The sequence below is a fragment of the Dreissena polymorpha genome, chromosome 5 (genome assembly GCF_020536995.1).
Source record: "Dreissena polymorpha isolate Duluth1 chromosome 5, UMN_Dpol_1.0, whole genome shotgun sequence".
Classification (NCBI taxonomy): Eukaryota; Metazoa; Mollusca; class Bivalvia; order Myida; family Dreissenidae; genus Dreissena; species Dreissena polymorpha.
In genome coordinates this window covers 92,530,876-92,544,510 of record NC_068359.1, presented here as the reverse complement: position 1 = coordinate 92,544,510, position 13,635 = coordinate 92,530,876, and the positions used below count along the sequence as shown (strand labels likewise).

At 36.6% G+C, this 13,635-nt stretch overlaps 1 protein-coding gene across 3 annotated transcripts in view; it reads right to left on the bottom strand.

The window, feature by feature from the left end:
- Nucleotides 1-13,635, bottom strand: part of LOC127882170 (SID1 transmembrane family member 1-like) — a 59,123-nt gene that overhangs the window by 20,282 nt on the left and 25,206 nt on the right. For all 3 annotated transcript variants that reach the window (XM_052430654.1, XM_052430652.1, XM_052430653.1), the window contains exons 7-12: nt 11,418-11,511; nt 10,579-10,622; nt 10,026-10,234; nt 8,947-9,020; nt 3,323-3,389; nt 819-967 (exon numbers count right to left, since the gene is read on the bottom strand). In XM_052430654.1, coding sequence (XP_052286614.1) covers nt 819-967; nt 3,323-3,389; nt 8,947-9,020; nt 10,026-10,234; nt 10,579-10,622; nt 11,418-11,511 — 637 coding nt within the window. The remainder of the gene's footprint in view (nt 1-818; nt 968-3,322; nt 3,390-8,946; nt 9,021-10,025; nt 10,235-10,578; nt 10,623-11,417; nt 11,512-13,635) is intronic.

Below are 13,635 nucleotides of genomic sequence, written 5' to 3'. Positions count from 1 at the left end.
AAGTAGACAGTCACCATGGAGATACTGACAAGTAGACAGTCAGCAGAGATATTGACAAGTAGACAGTCAGCAGAGAGATATCGACAAGTACACAGTCAGCAGAGAGATATTGACAAGTAGACAGTCAGCAGAGAGATATTGACAAGTAGACAGTCAGCAGAGAGATATTGACAAGTAGATAGTAGGCAGAGAGATATTGACAAGCAGACAGTCAGCAGAGAGATATTGACAAGTAGACAGTCAGCAGAGAGATATTGACAAGTAGACAGGCAGCAGAGAGATATTGACAAGACGACAGCCAGCAGAGAGATATTGACAAGAAGACAGTCAGCAGAGAGATATGACAAGTAGACAGTTATCAATTAATGCTTGAGTTGAACAATCATCAGTTTAAATTTGTTGTGGTTAAAACAAAGCAAATGTTTACAAAATCCAATCGATTAACAGTAAATCTTTGGACAAACAACAGATGTGTGCGGCTATAAATTGAGCCTTGTTTTGGGAAAACTGGGCTTTATGCATGTGCGCAAAATGTTGACCCAGATAAGCCTTTGCAATCTCCACAAGCTAATCAGGGGCGACACTTTAGGCTTATTTGCTATTCTTTGTATAAAGGAAGTCTCTTCCTAGTGAAAATCCAGTGTAGGCTGAAAATGTCCTCTCTGATTAGCCTGTGGAGACTTCACAGGCTAATCTGGGACAACACTTTACCTAAACAAATTAAGTCCAGTTTTCCCTAAAATACGTTTCAATTGCCCTAAACTGGTTAATTGCAGGTAATCAAGGGATACAGCTCTGCCAGAAGATTGTTAACATACCTCCTGTAGACAAGAATCAGGAAGAGAATCCCCAACATCATGTAGCCGATGTTACTGAAGATATTGTTGAAGGCACTGACCTGTCCCAACGGATGCATACAAACAAAGTTGTAGTAGCAGATATCTTGGTTCCCTGTGAAGTTTAGCACCTGCCGCCAGAACAAAAATAATACAGCATTGAATAACTGATTATTGGAGCTGAATGTTTGCTCCTTCAGTCTACCGCTCCAATTACAATTTTGACCCTTTGCGGTACCCTACAAAAATCCAATTTATTTAATTTAAGACCTTTTGTAATAGATACAAGTTTTAAAGGCTTACATTCAAAATGTAAACTATTGATGAGTAGCAAACAGCAAAAAACCTGAACAACCTGCATAAAGCCATATTCACTTTGCCTCTGAGAGTGAAATGGTTGAACACTGTATGTTTTATGGCTAACCCTTTACCACTTAGATATGTATTTTCACGCATGTGTAGTCCCTTAGAAAGTTTTATTTAATTTAAGACCTTTCTTACTAGATTCAATTTGTTAAGGCTTCATTTCCAAACCTTAGATACTGATGATCAGCGAACAGCATAAAAGAAGTTACTCGCAGGCTGTTCTGGTTGAATGCTGTTTGCAAAAGCCATTTTCACTTTGCTTCTTATGGGGGAAAGCCAGTCATCCAGTAAATGTTTAGCATCAAATCAATAATTATAATAAAAATTCACAAGCTTTTAAATAGTAGTCATGTGTCAAACCAGGTTGTATTACCTATTTTGACGTCATATATATGTGACATCACAACTTCATTCTCAACTTGTACAATATTTAGGGAATTAGTGAATGAAATAGATTATATAGGTCGTATAGATATGGTTACTCAGGAATTGTGTATATGTTGGGGATATGGCATTATGCATATGTAATTAAATTGTCATTAAATTACAATAGGAGTTTGTCTTTGTGACGTATATTGAACAAAAGAAAGAAATATTATATTGAAGTCATTTAGACAGTAACATGGATTTTAAAATAGACCAGCTCAAAAGAATTATTTCTTTGTAATTGTCTTGTATTATACAGTACAAAATGTGTATGCTGTTATACTTCCACACAAATGCTAAGATGTGTTTATGGATATGAAGGTTTTTATTTAATACTAGATAGAATATAGTAAAAGCAATAAATTCTGCATTTCATTAGTTTTATATGTAAATTTTCAACAAATATATTCAGAAATGTAAAATCAAATAAGAAAGTTATATTACATTTAGCACTTTACAGGGCTCACGCTGGGCTCCAATTTTAGGGAGAAGTGACTTCTCCCTGGACACTGATTTAAGGAGAATTGCGGAGACTTTAAGGAGAAATTGAGAGACTTGGACACAAGGGTTTGCGTGTAGGGCGTTACAACACATATATGTGATAGTAATATTAGACACAACAGATATGACAATTTTTCTCTCTTTTTTTACAATGAATGTTGATACGATTTCATGCTCGAATATCTATTCTCTACGGTGATAGAAATATTATTAATTTTGGCATGTACAAAAAAAGCTTTATACGCAGACATGCTCGTATGCACATAATTTCGTAAACTTCCTGTCGTATTTAGCAAGACCATAGAGAAGAAAATATTAAAAGCAATCAACTAGATTAGTCAACAGAAATTTAGTGATAATGAACAAAGACGCGTCATAGACATTTATAATAAAAATAATTGTCCGTGGATAAATAAATTAATTGAGCAATAATGAACGAAGATGCACCATAGACATTTATAATAATAATAATCTCCAGCGGATACATAAAACACATCTACAAAACAAACTTATAGCCTTAGTTTACTGAACATACCTGCAGATCTTGCAGCGCCATAGACCAGTATTGTCTTTGACATACCAGTCAAACGAATCTTGACCGAGTGTTTAAGAGAATGTTCTCTTAAGTGAACCTTCACTTTCATCGTCAATTTGTCGCTTCGACCCTGGTTTGAGCTATTGACCATTTAGCCATGATTTTAGAGACATTGCAGTACGAGAAGTCGGTTTAGTTTCAGAACTACTAATGACCAAAAATAAATATTTTGCGACCATTGAAAATTAATTACAATAGCTAACGTTTCTTTTGTTTGCAAAACTCACCATCTGCCAGTCATGATCAATGTACCTATGAAGTTTCATGATCCTAGGCGTAAGCATTCTTGAGTTATTATCCGGAATCCATCTGGTGGACGGACCAACCGACCAACGGACCGACCGACATGTGCAAAACATGATACCCCCTCTTCTTGGAAGGGGGGCATAATAAAGAAAGAATAAAATCAGCACCGGCAGTTTTTTTAAATAAGCATATCATTTGAATTAATAGTGTTAAACATAGCAGAGTTCAAAGTATTTAAAGTTTGCATTTAATTTGGACAAACACATGCAAATCAAGATTTCTCAAAAAGCGTGCTTATTAGTCATTAAGCTCCATAACGGATATAATTACAAAAAGCACCCTAAACACTCACCTTTTGATAGGTCATCACCAGCTGAATTACTGGCAGGCCATAGAAGATGGCTATGGTTAACAGGCTCCTGTAAATAATTGGCAGAAACAGATCAATTATGGTGCACTAAAGAGTATCTCTTATATCAATCACATGTTGATTGCTTTATTCAACCGTCCGTTGAACCTCGAAAATGGCATATATGCGTACGGTTGTGTTTACGAATTTCTTAAACATATATCGTCATTAATGTTCAAGATTATTATTTTTTAAGTGATGATGCAATTTTATTGGATTATCGGATAAATGTGCACATAAGAAAAGCGGTATGTATACTGTTATCGATACGATTCGGTTTATATGCATGTATTTGCGTCAACACAGCATGGCAATATACATGACCTATATTATAGGCTATTCTATACCTGTTTTTTTTTATAGCGCCCTGCAGTAAATGAGCTCAAAACCTATAACGCGGATCCGTTATAACGCTGTTTCGCGGCTTGGACCCCATTGACCGCGCTATATTGGAGTTACAGTGTATAAGAGATACAAACTGGACACACAAAGTTTAATCTGGGCATAGAGCCAATGTAACTGACTTATTCCTTCTGTACAAGTCTGGATGACCTAAACATTTTAACAAAAACTCCTTTAAAGGATATACAAGATAAAGAAAGGAAAGAAAAAAATCAGTGATGCAAGAGGTTAACTGGTTAACCTACCGAAACGACCAGTTAACCGGTTACATTATCGGAAAAAGGTTAACCGGCAAAAAATATTTGATTATGTTTTTTTAATGGAATATTTTGTACGATGTTACTTTTTTGGCGTGACATACTGCCAACTTGCGCTGGCGACTAGTTAAAACAACATGGCACGCCATCGACGGTAATAAATAACGTGTCAACAATCAATGAAATAAAGCAATTCATCAATACCTTTGTGATAACAAATAGGGGGTACGTTTTGATAACTGACACTATTGTTTTTTTTGACTCGCTAAAATTTAACTAGCAAACTGTGGTTAGTGGGAGCTATTAGCAAAGACGTATTTGACACGTTTATTGAACTCGTGATAAAAAACAGTCGAGACATTGGACGGCTTATTTTGATGTTTTGTTAACCAATATCCAACACTGATGCTCGTGAAAATACCGTGTTTATGAGTAACAATTTTATCAAGAAACGCATTCGTAGTTAAATTCTTGTCGAGTTAACGTCATTTTTGTTTATCGAAATAAATATCATTATGATAATTTACTTCCAAAGATTCCACCATAACTGTCTGATGCAAGTTTTATTTAAACAAGAGATGTGTTCGTCAGAAACACAATGCCCCCTACTGCGCCGCTTTGAAATAAAATTTGGCAGGTATAGAAATTATCTCTCTTTAAAACTTATTACTTCCCTTGGATTTTGTCCAATCCAACCGGGGGGAGGGGGGGTCTGTAGACAGTCAAAAATGACCAAGTCAGACATCACTGACAACCAAGGGAGGCGGAAAACTACAACGGGCGAGGCATGATCAGGGGTGATAACCCCAAAAAAGGGTTAGGGTAAGGGTTAGGGTTAGGGATCGGGTTAGGGTAAGGGTTGGGTTTAGGCTAACCCAAAACCTAACCCGACCCCTAACACTAACCCAAACCCTAACCCTAACCCTCTAACCCCCCCTTGCGCAATACCATACCATGCCTCGCCCGTTGTAGTTTTCCTCCTCCCGACAACCAAGGCCTGTGGTTTATCAAAGAGATCATAGCCAGAGTTCATCATGTATCTATGGACATAAGTCCACAAGTATGTAATGAACCCTACCATTCACAAATTAGTACAGGAAAGAAACGATAATTATATCATTTAAAAAAAAACTTTGACAAATCAATCATTTGAGTTATAAATAATCAAAATAAAAAATCTGTACAGTAACTGTGAAAAGAACTTAAATTCTTGGTAAGGAAATATATAATCTGAGATTTATAATTATATAAATTACTCCCCATGAAAATAATTGTCTCTATTTTTAGTAGCAAATAATTAAAAGCCACTACCGTGACTGTAGATTCACCACTCAAAATGTGCAGCTCCATGAGATACACATGCATGCCAAATATGAAGTTGCTATGTTCAATATTGAATAATTATCTCCCTTTAAAGCTTATTACTTCCCTTGGATTTGTATTTTTGACCTTAGACCTTGAAGGATGACCTTGACCTTTTACCACAATGTGTTTGTCTGAAACACAATGCCGCCTACTGCGCCGCTTTGATTTATTTAACAAAAATAGATAATTTGGCAGGCAGGTGAGATAATTATGTCCATTTAAAGCTTATTACTTCCCTTGGATTTGTTTTTCGCTCCGTGACCTAGTTTTTGACCCTGCATCACCCATATTCGAACTTGACCTAGATATTGTCTAGATACAACTTCTGACCAAGTTTCGTAAAGATCGGATGAAAACTATTTGAATTAGAGAGCCGACACGAAAAGTGTGACAGACTGACAGACAGACTGACTGACTGACAGACAGACTGACTGACAGACTGATGTACAGTGCGAAAACTATATACCCCCTTTTCTTCGAAAGGGGGCATAAAAAGCAAATTAATAACTAATTAAACAGCAATTAACGAGATATGTGTTTGTCAGAAATACTATGTTCCCTTTTGCACCGCTTTGAAGCTATATTTTTTACCTTTGACCTTGAAGGATGACCTTGACCTTTCACCACTCAAAATGTGCAGCTCCATGATATACACATGCATGCCAAATATCAAGTTGCTATCTTCAATATTGCAAAAGTATTCATTTAATGAGCGATTTTGACCCATATATTTGACCTTTGACCTTGAAGGATGACCTTGATCTTGACCTTTCACCACTCAAAATGTGCAGCTCCATGAGATACACATGCATGGCAAATACCAAGTTGCTATCTTGAATATTGCAAAAGTTATTGCAAATGTTAAAGTTGGGGCAAACAAAAAAACAAACAAACAAACACACAAACCAACAGTCAGGGCAAAAACAATATGTCCCCCACTATAGTGGTGGGGGACATAAAAATATTAAAATAAAATGAAACCGTTGAATTTAGTATTTGTGTAATAGCTTAAAATTTGCGCGCTATGGTACGTTAACAAACATACGTAGCTATCAGTATTTGAGATCATAATAGTTTGTTACTTCGCTATTAAATAAATGTACTGATTATATTCAATATTCACTTTACATCCGTCAAAATTGATTTATTTTGCATTCATGTCCTTTATTAAACACACATTTTTTAATTGTAATATTAAAATACTACTTCGGCTACAAACGCTAAAATGCAAACAACAAAACATTCAATTATTGAATAAAAAGAGATGCAGATTTGTTGAACACATATGACCCACTTTACGTCGAATTGAAAGAGAAAAAACATTTCTATATTAAGCCAATTTTAGTTTCAAAAATTAAAAGAGAATGAACAAAGGAACACACCATTTTTGTGAGCGATACAACGCGAACGTAATATAAGCGGCCCAACCAACAAGGGCTGTCAGAGGACAGCGCGCTCGACTATTAGAGTGCTTGACAGTATAACGTAAGCCATCATGGAGAGGGGGGGGGGGGGTATATAATGTGGGTGTGTGATCATTTAATAGATGATCTTTCAAAAATTTGAAAAAAAAAAAAAAAAAAATTGGGGGGGGGGGGTTAGGGGGGAGGGGTTCTGGGGGGCGTGGGGGATGGTTTGGGTGGAGTGCATTGTGGTATGTAAGGTAAGTGTTGTTTTGTCAAACTTTAACATAGATTTATCAATAATATGCATATTCTAAGTATAAAAGGGGCCATAATTCTGTCAAAATGCTTGATACAGTTGTCTGCTCTTGTTTATTGGTTGGGGTAATGTTAGTAAACAAGTATGCAAAATATGAAAGCAATATGTCAAGGGACACAGGAAATATTTGGGGTAGTACGCAAACTTTAACATAGATTTATCAATAATATGCATATTCTAAGTATAAAAGGGGCCATAATTCTGATGCTTGATACAGTTGTCTGCTCTTGTTTATAGGTTGGGGTCATGATGGTTAACAAGGATGCAAAATATGAAAGCAATATGTCAAATGATATTGAAAATATTTGGGGTAGTACGCAAACTTTATCATTTGCACGCAAACGGACACGTGAACGGCGACGCCGAGGCCGGGGTGAGTAGGATAGCTCCACTATATATATTTTATATATAATAGTCGAGCTAAAAATAAGTTAACACGTGAAAATGAACATTATGTAGTTGTTGTTCTTTATTCTCCTGTGCATTTACGCAGGAAAAATAAATAAAATATAAGCATACATTCACAAAATTATTAAGATAAATTGTATAATACATTGTATTACGAAACGCATGTTATCAACGCAAGCGATATCAAATTTGAAATTACTTTTGTTTCTACAGAGCTGTTCGAGTGGTATGCCATTCTTTACGTACTCTAAATCATTTTAACTATTTAAAGCGTTTCGGTTAACCGGTTAAGGAAAAAGGTTAACCGGTTAATGATTTTTGTAACCTCTTGCATCCCTAAAAAAAATGGAGGCTTAAATCAATGACCTTGAAGAATAACCTTCACCTTAGGCCAGCATGACTTATGCATGCCTTATGAAAATCTTTTAAGTTTCATGATAATCCATCAATGGGTTAGGATATATGGACAGGAAACAATTTATTTTTGAACTTTTTTTCTTGAGGTATGAACTTGTCCTTAAGTCAACATGACTGATTTGTACCTTCTGCCATTGGTCTAATTTACCTAAACATTTTATCAAAGTCTCATCCTTAACAGGGTATAGGAAATATGGAACAGATATAAACATGCAGTCTCAAACCTTTGAGTATGAGTATCATGAGCTTGCGTGACTGATTCATGCTTTCTGATATCACATCATTGCCCTTAAAGGGACTGTCTACCACGACGACGAAGAAAAGAAAAGTTGTAAAATACTGTTGTTTTTTTAAATTATTAGTTTATATTGATTAAAATATCACGACTGGTATATTACATTACTTTAAAAAAGTTGTTAAGTTTTAATATTTTCAGAATATTCGGTAATAAATTTTACTGGGTATGTCTACCAGGTAACTACCAGTTAACTATAAACAAGGCGAGTAGATTGATCATCATCATCACGTAGTAAACCCAGGAATGCAAACTGTGCATGCGAAGTGAATTGTATATATTTTATATATAAAATGATTAATCTACTTGCGTTATTTATAGTGTTAATATCGTTATGTCACCTATTTTCACCATGTACTTTCGATTTCACATTGCAAAATTGTATTACCAAATACATTTGTATACTGAAAATATAAACTTTGTTCAAGTAATGTAATATACCAGTCGTGATATTTTAAACAATATAAACTACTAATTGTAAAAAAATACGGTATTTTAGAACTTTTCTTTTTTTGTCATTCGTGGTTGACAGTCCTTTTAAAATGTGAGGCAAGTTTCAAGAAACTCTGTCATTGCGAACAGGAGATATAAGCTGACAGAAAAGAGTTACAGACAAACTGATGTACGGACAAGGGAATTCCTATTATTCCCTAAGGGGGGTTTACTAAACGCTCAATTAATATTATTAGAAGTCTGCTTACTTTAAATAAAGATTGTAATTTTTGTCTCGCTTGTGTGCACTCTTCCTAGCCAGGTCACATACAAACATCTGTGTCTAAAACATAAGTAGACACACCTTGTATTAGATGCGTTTGATAGGGTTTCTGTAATAAAATCTTTCAGAAATTAAACTTTTTTATTAAAACAACACATGAAAACATTTTAGATGTAAACCTTATAAAACGACCAACATATAATATAATAATTTATGTTGATAAAGAAAACAATGTTTAGGCACTAAAAAGCATAATTTGGTAGCAAAACATACAAACAAAGTTACAGATCAATATGTCCATCCAAATGCTAGTACTAGAGCAGAAACTGTTTTTCTATTTTTGGTAACAGAAACCTTGACCTTACTCCCACAACATGCAATGATTGCAATCCCAATCTATATCTTCTCAAGACTTCATCCAAAAGCAAGGTACCAGTATTAAGCAGAAAATATTTTTCTAGTATAAGTGACATGTCAGTAACATGTCGCGACTATTGTCAATAATTCTTGCAATTATTTGATTAGCTGCACCATGCACATGTTTTGCAATTGACCTTTAGTGTGTCTATGACTACCCTTTTTTCAAACTGTATTAATTATGAATTGCATTGCAGAATAAATTAAAAAGTTGAATTCAAAACAAGCCATTTTATACAAGAACAAAAAATTTGACCTCAAATATGACATTGACCTTTGAGGTAGGGAGACAGGTGATACACGCAAACAATGTCTCATGATGGTGAACATTTGTGTTAAAATATTTTGAAATTTTGCACATACATTCGACTATTGTAACTGCTATACCAAGCTTTTCCCAACAGCATTTTACTGGTAATAAGTCTTCATATTGCTAGTTTTAACCCACTAGCCCAATTTATTATGCATTCATTCAAAAATATCACACGCGATGGATAAATACAAAACAAAAGAAAAATTTACAAGATAGCTTTAAATTACCTTTTACTTGCCTAGCACTGTCTGGCTAATGATAACCCAAAAGACTACTGGTCAAAAAGCTAACTCAAAATCCCAGTGTGAAAGTTTTCAGTTATTCCACTAAGATACCTTTGTTCTGAAGATGTTTTTGTCCTGGTCTGCATCGTCCACCTTGTCGTACTCGTCTGAGTTCAGCGAGCTGACAGACTCGTTGTCACGGTTAGCTTCTACCCCACCCCGCGAGCTTCCTGGACTGTCTGCTCCTGTCACCTGGGGTTGAATTGCACCGTAACCACTCGCCATGACTGGGCTCTCCAGCAACTCTGAATTTTCGTTTCCTTAAAAAATTGTACAGGACTGGTATCAAAAAGGTTAACTTGAAAAAAAAAACTTTTAGATAAACAAATACAGACATAACTTAAACAATTTCTCTAACAAGTGATATTTTCTTGAAAGATAAAGGATTGGTATTATAAAGGTTAATTTGAACAAATAATTTCGTTTAGATAAGCAAACATTGAAAAATTCAACTATTGCCTTGAAAAGATACCTTTTTTAAAGATATAAAATGTTTCACAATAAAAAAGAAAAGTTTTTATATTTATTAACTATAAGAAAAAGTTACAATAACTGAAAACATCGTTCATAGGCTATTTAGGAATAACAGGTGCATGTTGGTTACCTGCTCTAGGCAAATCTGATGGTATGATACCCCAACCCCTTTGGCTGAAATTACAGAAGACAACATTTTTTTCTTAATGAGCAATTTTCATGCAAGATTTTTTACAGAAACAGGTAGAATGCTTCATAAAAAAAAATCAGACTAAATAAAATTCAAATTAATTTTTATTAACAAGGTTTTTTTCTAAGCATTTAACAGTGTTTGATTTGTTATTTTATCTACCAAAAATAAGTTAAACAATCTTAATGCAAATTACACCCTTACTTTATTTCTATATTTGAATACAGATCATTAGTAAAAGACAGGGCAATACTGTTCCTTAATATGTCCAGACAATGTTGGAACTCTTTGCTAACAGTCAAAATTATAACTAGTCAAAAGATACAAATCTATATTGTTATCTTAAATTTCAGTTGAGTTCCTTCCTGTCTAACTTTGTCATCAAAAATAGGCTTCATAGTGATCACATAACAAACAATGTCCTTAGAGCATGTTAGCACTAGCTTAATATGCCCTAGTTAACTGTCATAAAATGGAATCTAAATAGAGCTACTTTTGTCATTAAAGTAACTAGTATCCAGTAATAAAATGCGCTCAAACGGTCATTTGTTTCTGGTCGCTTATATAATTTGCTTAACAAAAAAACAACATAATACATTCTTGCCAGTTGTTTTGCTAATTGAAAGATTGTATTGCCACTTTCCTTAAACATTCCCATTTTGCTCAATTATACTTTACAACAGGAGCCCCAATTATATTTTGCAACAGGAGCCCTGCATTTATAAATTCAATAACACCAAATGGTATTCAAAAGTAACAGAATGCTAACTAGCACTGACCACCCATGATAGAAGATGCCTATTATCAGGGCAGCCACGTAGAAAGACACAAACACTCCAATGGCAGCCAGGACGGCCTTGTAGTACTGGGAAGCTTGAAAGAACAAGAACAAACATAGTGTACAAGAAGATCACATTTGAGCCTCGCCCTGAGAAAAGTGGAATAAATGCATGTGCGTAAAGTGTTATCCCAGATTAGCCTACAGACAATAGACTGCCCCTAGACTGGATTTTTGCTAAGAAGAGACTTCCTGTAACAAAAAAATACCATGTAAGCAAAGTGTCTTTCCTGATTAACCTGTGCAGAATCTACAGGCTAGTCTGAGATGAAACTGTACGCACATGCATTAATCCCCACTGTGCAGAATCTACAGGCTAGTCTGAGATGAAACTGTATGCACATGCATTAATCCCCACTGTGCAGAATCTACAGGCTAGTCCGGGATGAAACTGTACGCACATGCCTTAATCCCCACTGTGCAGAATCTACAGGCTAGTCCGGGATGAAACTGTACGCACATGCATTAATCCCCACTGTGCAGAATCTACAGGCTAGTCCGGGATGAAACTGTACGCACATGCATTAATCCCCACTGTGCAGAATCTACAGGCTAGTCTGGGATGAAACTGTACCCACATGCATTAATCCCCACTGCGCAGAATCTACAGGCTAGTCTAGGATGAAACTGTATGCACATGCATTAATCCCCACTGTGCAGAATCTACAGGCTAGTCTGGGATGAAACTGTACGCACATGCATTAATCCCCACTGTGCAGAATCTACAGGCTAGTTTGGGATGAAACTGTACCCACATGCATTAATCCCCACTGTGCAGAATCTACAGGCTAGTCTGGGATGAAACTGTACCCACATGCATTAATCCCCACTGTGCAGAATCTACAGGCTAGTCTGGGATGAAACTGTACGCACATGCATTAATCCGCACTGTGCAGAATCTACAGGCTAGTCTGGGATGAAACTGTACCCACATGCATTAATCCCCACTGTGCAGAATCTACAGGCTAGTCTGGGATGAAACTGTACGCACATGCATTAATCCCCACTGTGCAGAATCTACAGGCTAGTCTGGGATGAAACTGTACGCACATGCATTAATCCCCACTGTGCAGAATCTACAGGCTAGTCTGGGGTGAAACTGTACCCACATGCATTAAACCCTTACTGTGCAGAATCTACAGGCTAGTCTGGGATGAAACTGTACGCACATGCATTAATCCCCACTGTGCAGAATCTACAGGCTAGTCTGGGATGAAACTGTACGCACATGCATTAATCCCCACTGTGCAGAATCTACAGGCTAGTCTGGGATGAAACTGTACGCACATGCATTAATCCCCACTGTGCAGAATCTACAGGCTAGTCTGGGATGAAACTGTACGCACATGCATTAATCCCCACTGTGCAGAATCTACAGGCTAGTCTAGGGTGAAACTGTACCCACATGCATTAATCCCAACTGTGCATAATCTACAGGCTAGTCTGGGGTGAAACTGTATCCACATGCATTAATCCCCACTGTGCAGAATCTACAGGCTAGTCTGGGATTAAACTGTACGCACATGCATTAATCCCCACTGTGCAGAATCTACAGGCTAGTCTGGGGTGAAACTGTACCCACATGCATTAATCCCCACTGTGCAGAATCTACAGGCTAGTCTGGGATTAAACTGTACGCACATGCATTAATCCCCACTGTGCAGAATCTACAGGCTAGTCTGGGATGAAACTGTACCCACATGCATTAATCCCCACTGTGCAGAATCTACAGGCTAGTCTGGGATGAAACTGTACCCACGTGGCATTAATCCCCACTGTGCAGAATCTACATGCTAGTCTGGGATGAAACTGTACGCTCATGCATTAATCCCCACTGTGCAGAATCTACAGGCTAGTCTGGGATGAAACTGTACCCACATGGCATTAATCCCCACTGTGCAGAATCTACAGGCTAGTCTGGGATGAAACTGTACGCACATGCATTAATCCCCACTGTGCAGAATCTACAGGCTAGTCTGGGATGAAACTGTACCCACATGCATTAGTCCCCACTGTGCATAATCTACAGGCTAGTCTGAGATGAAACTGTATGCACATGCATTAATCCCCACTGTGCAGAATCTACAGGCTAGTCTGGGGTGAAACTGTACCCACATGCATAAATGCCCACTGTGCAGAATCTACAGGCTGATCTAGGG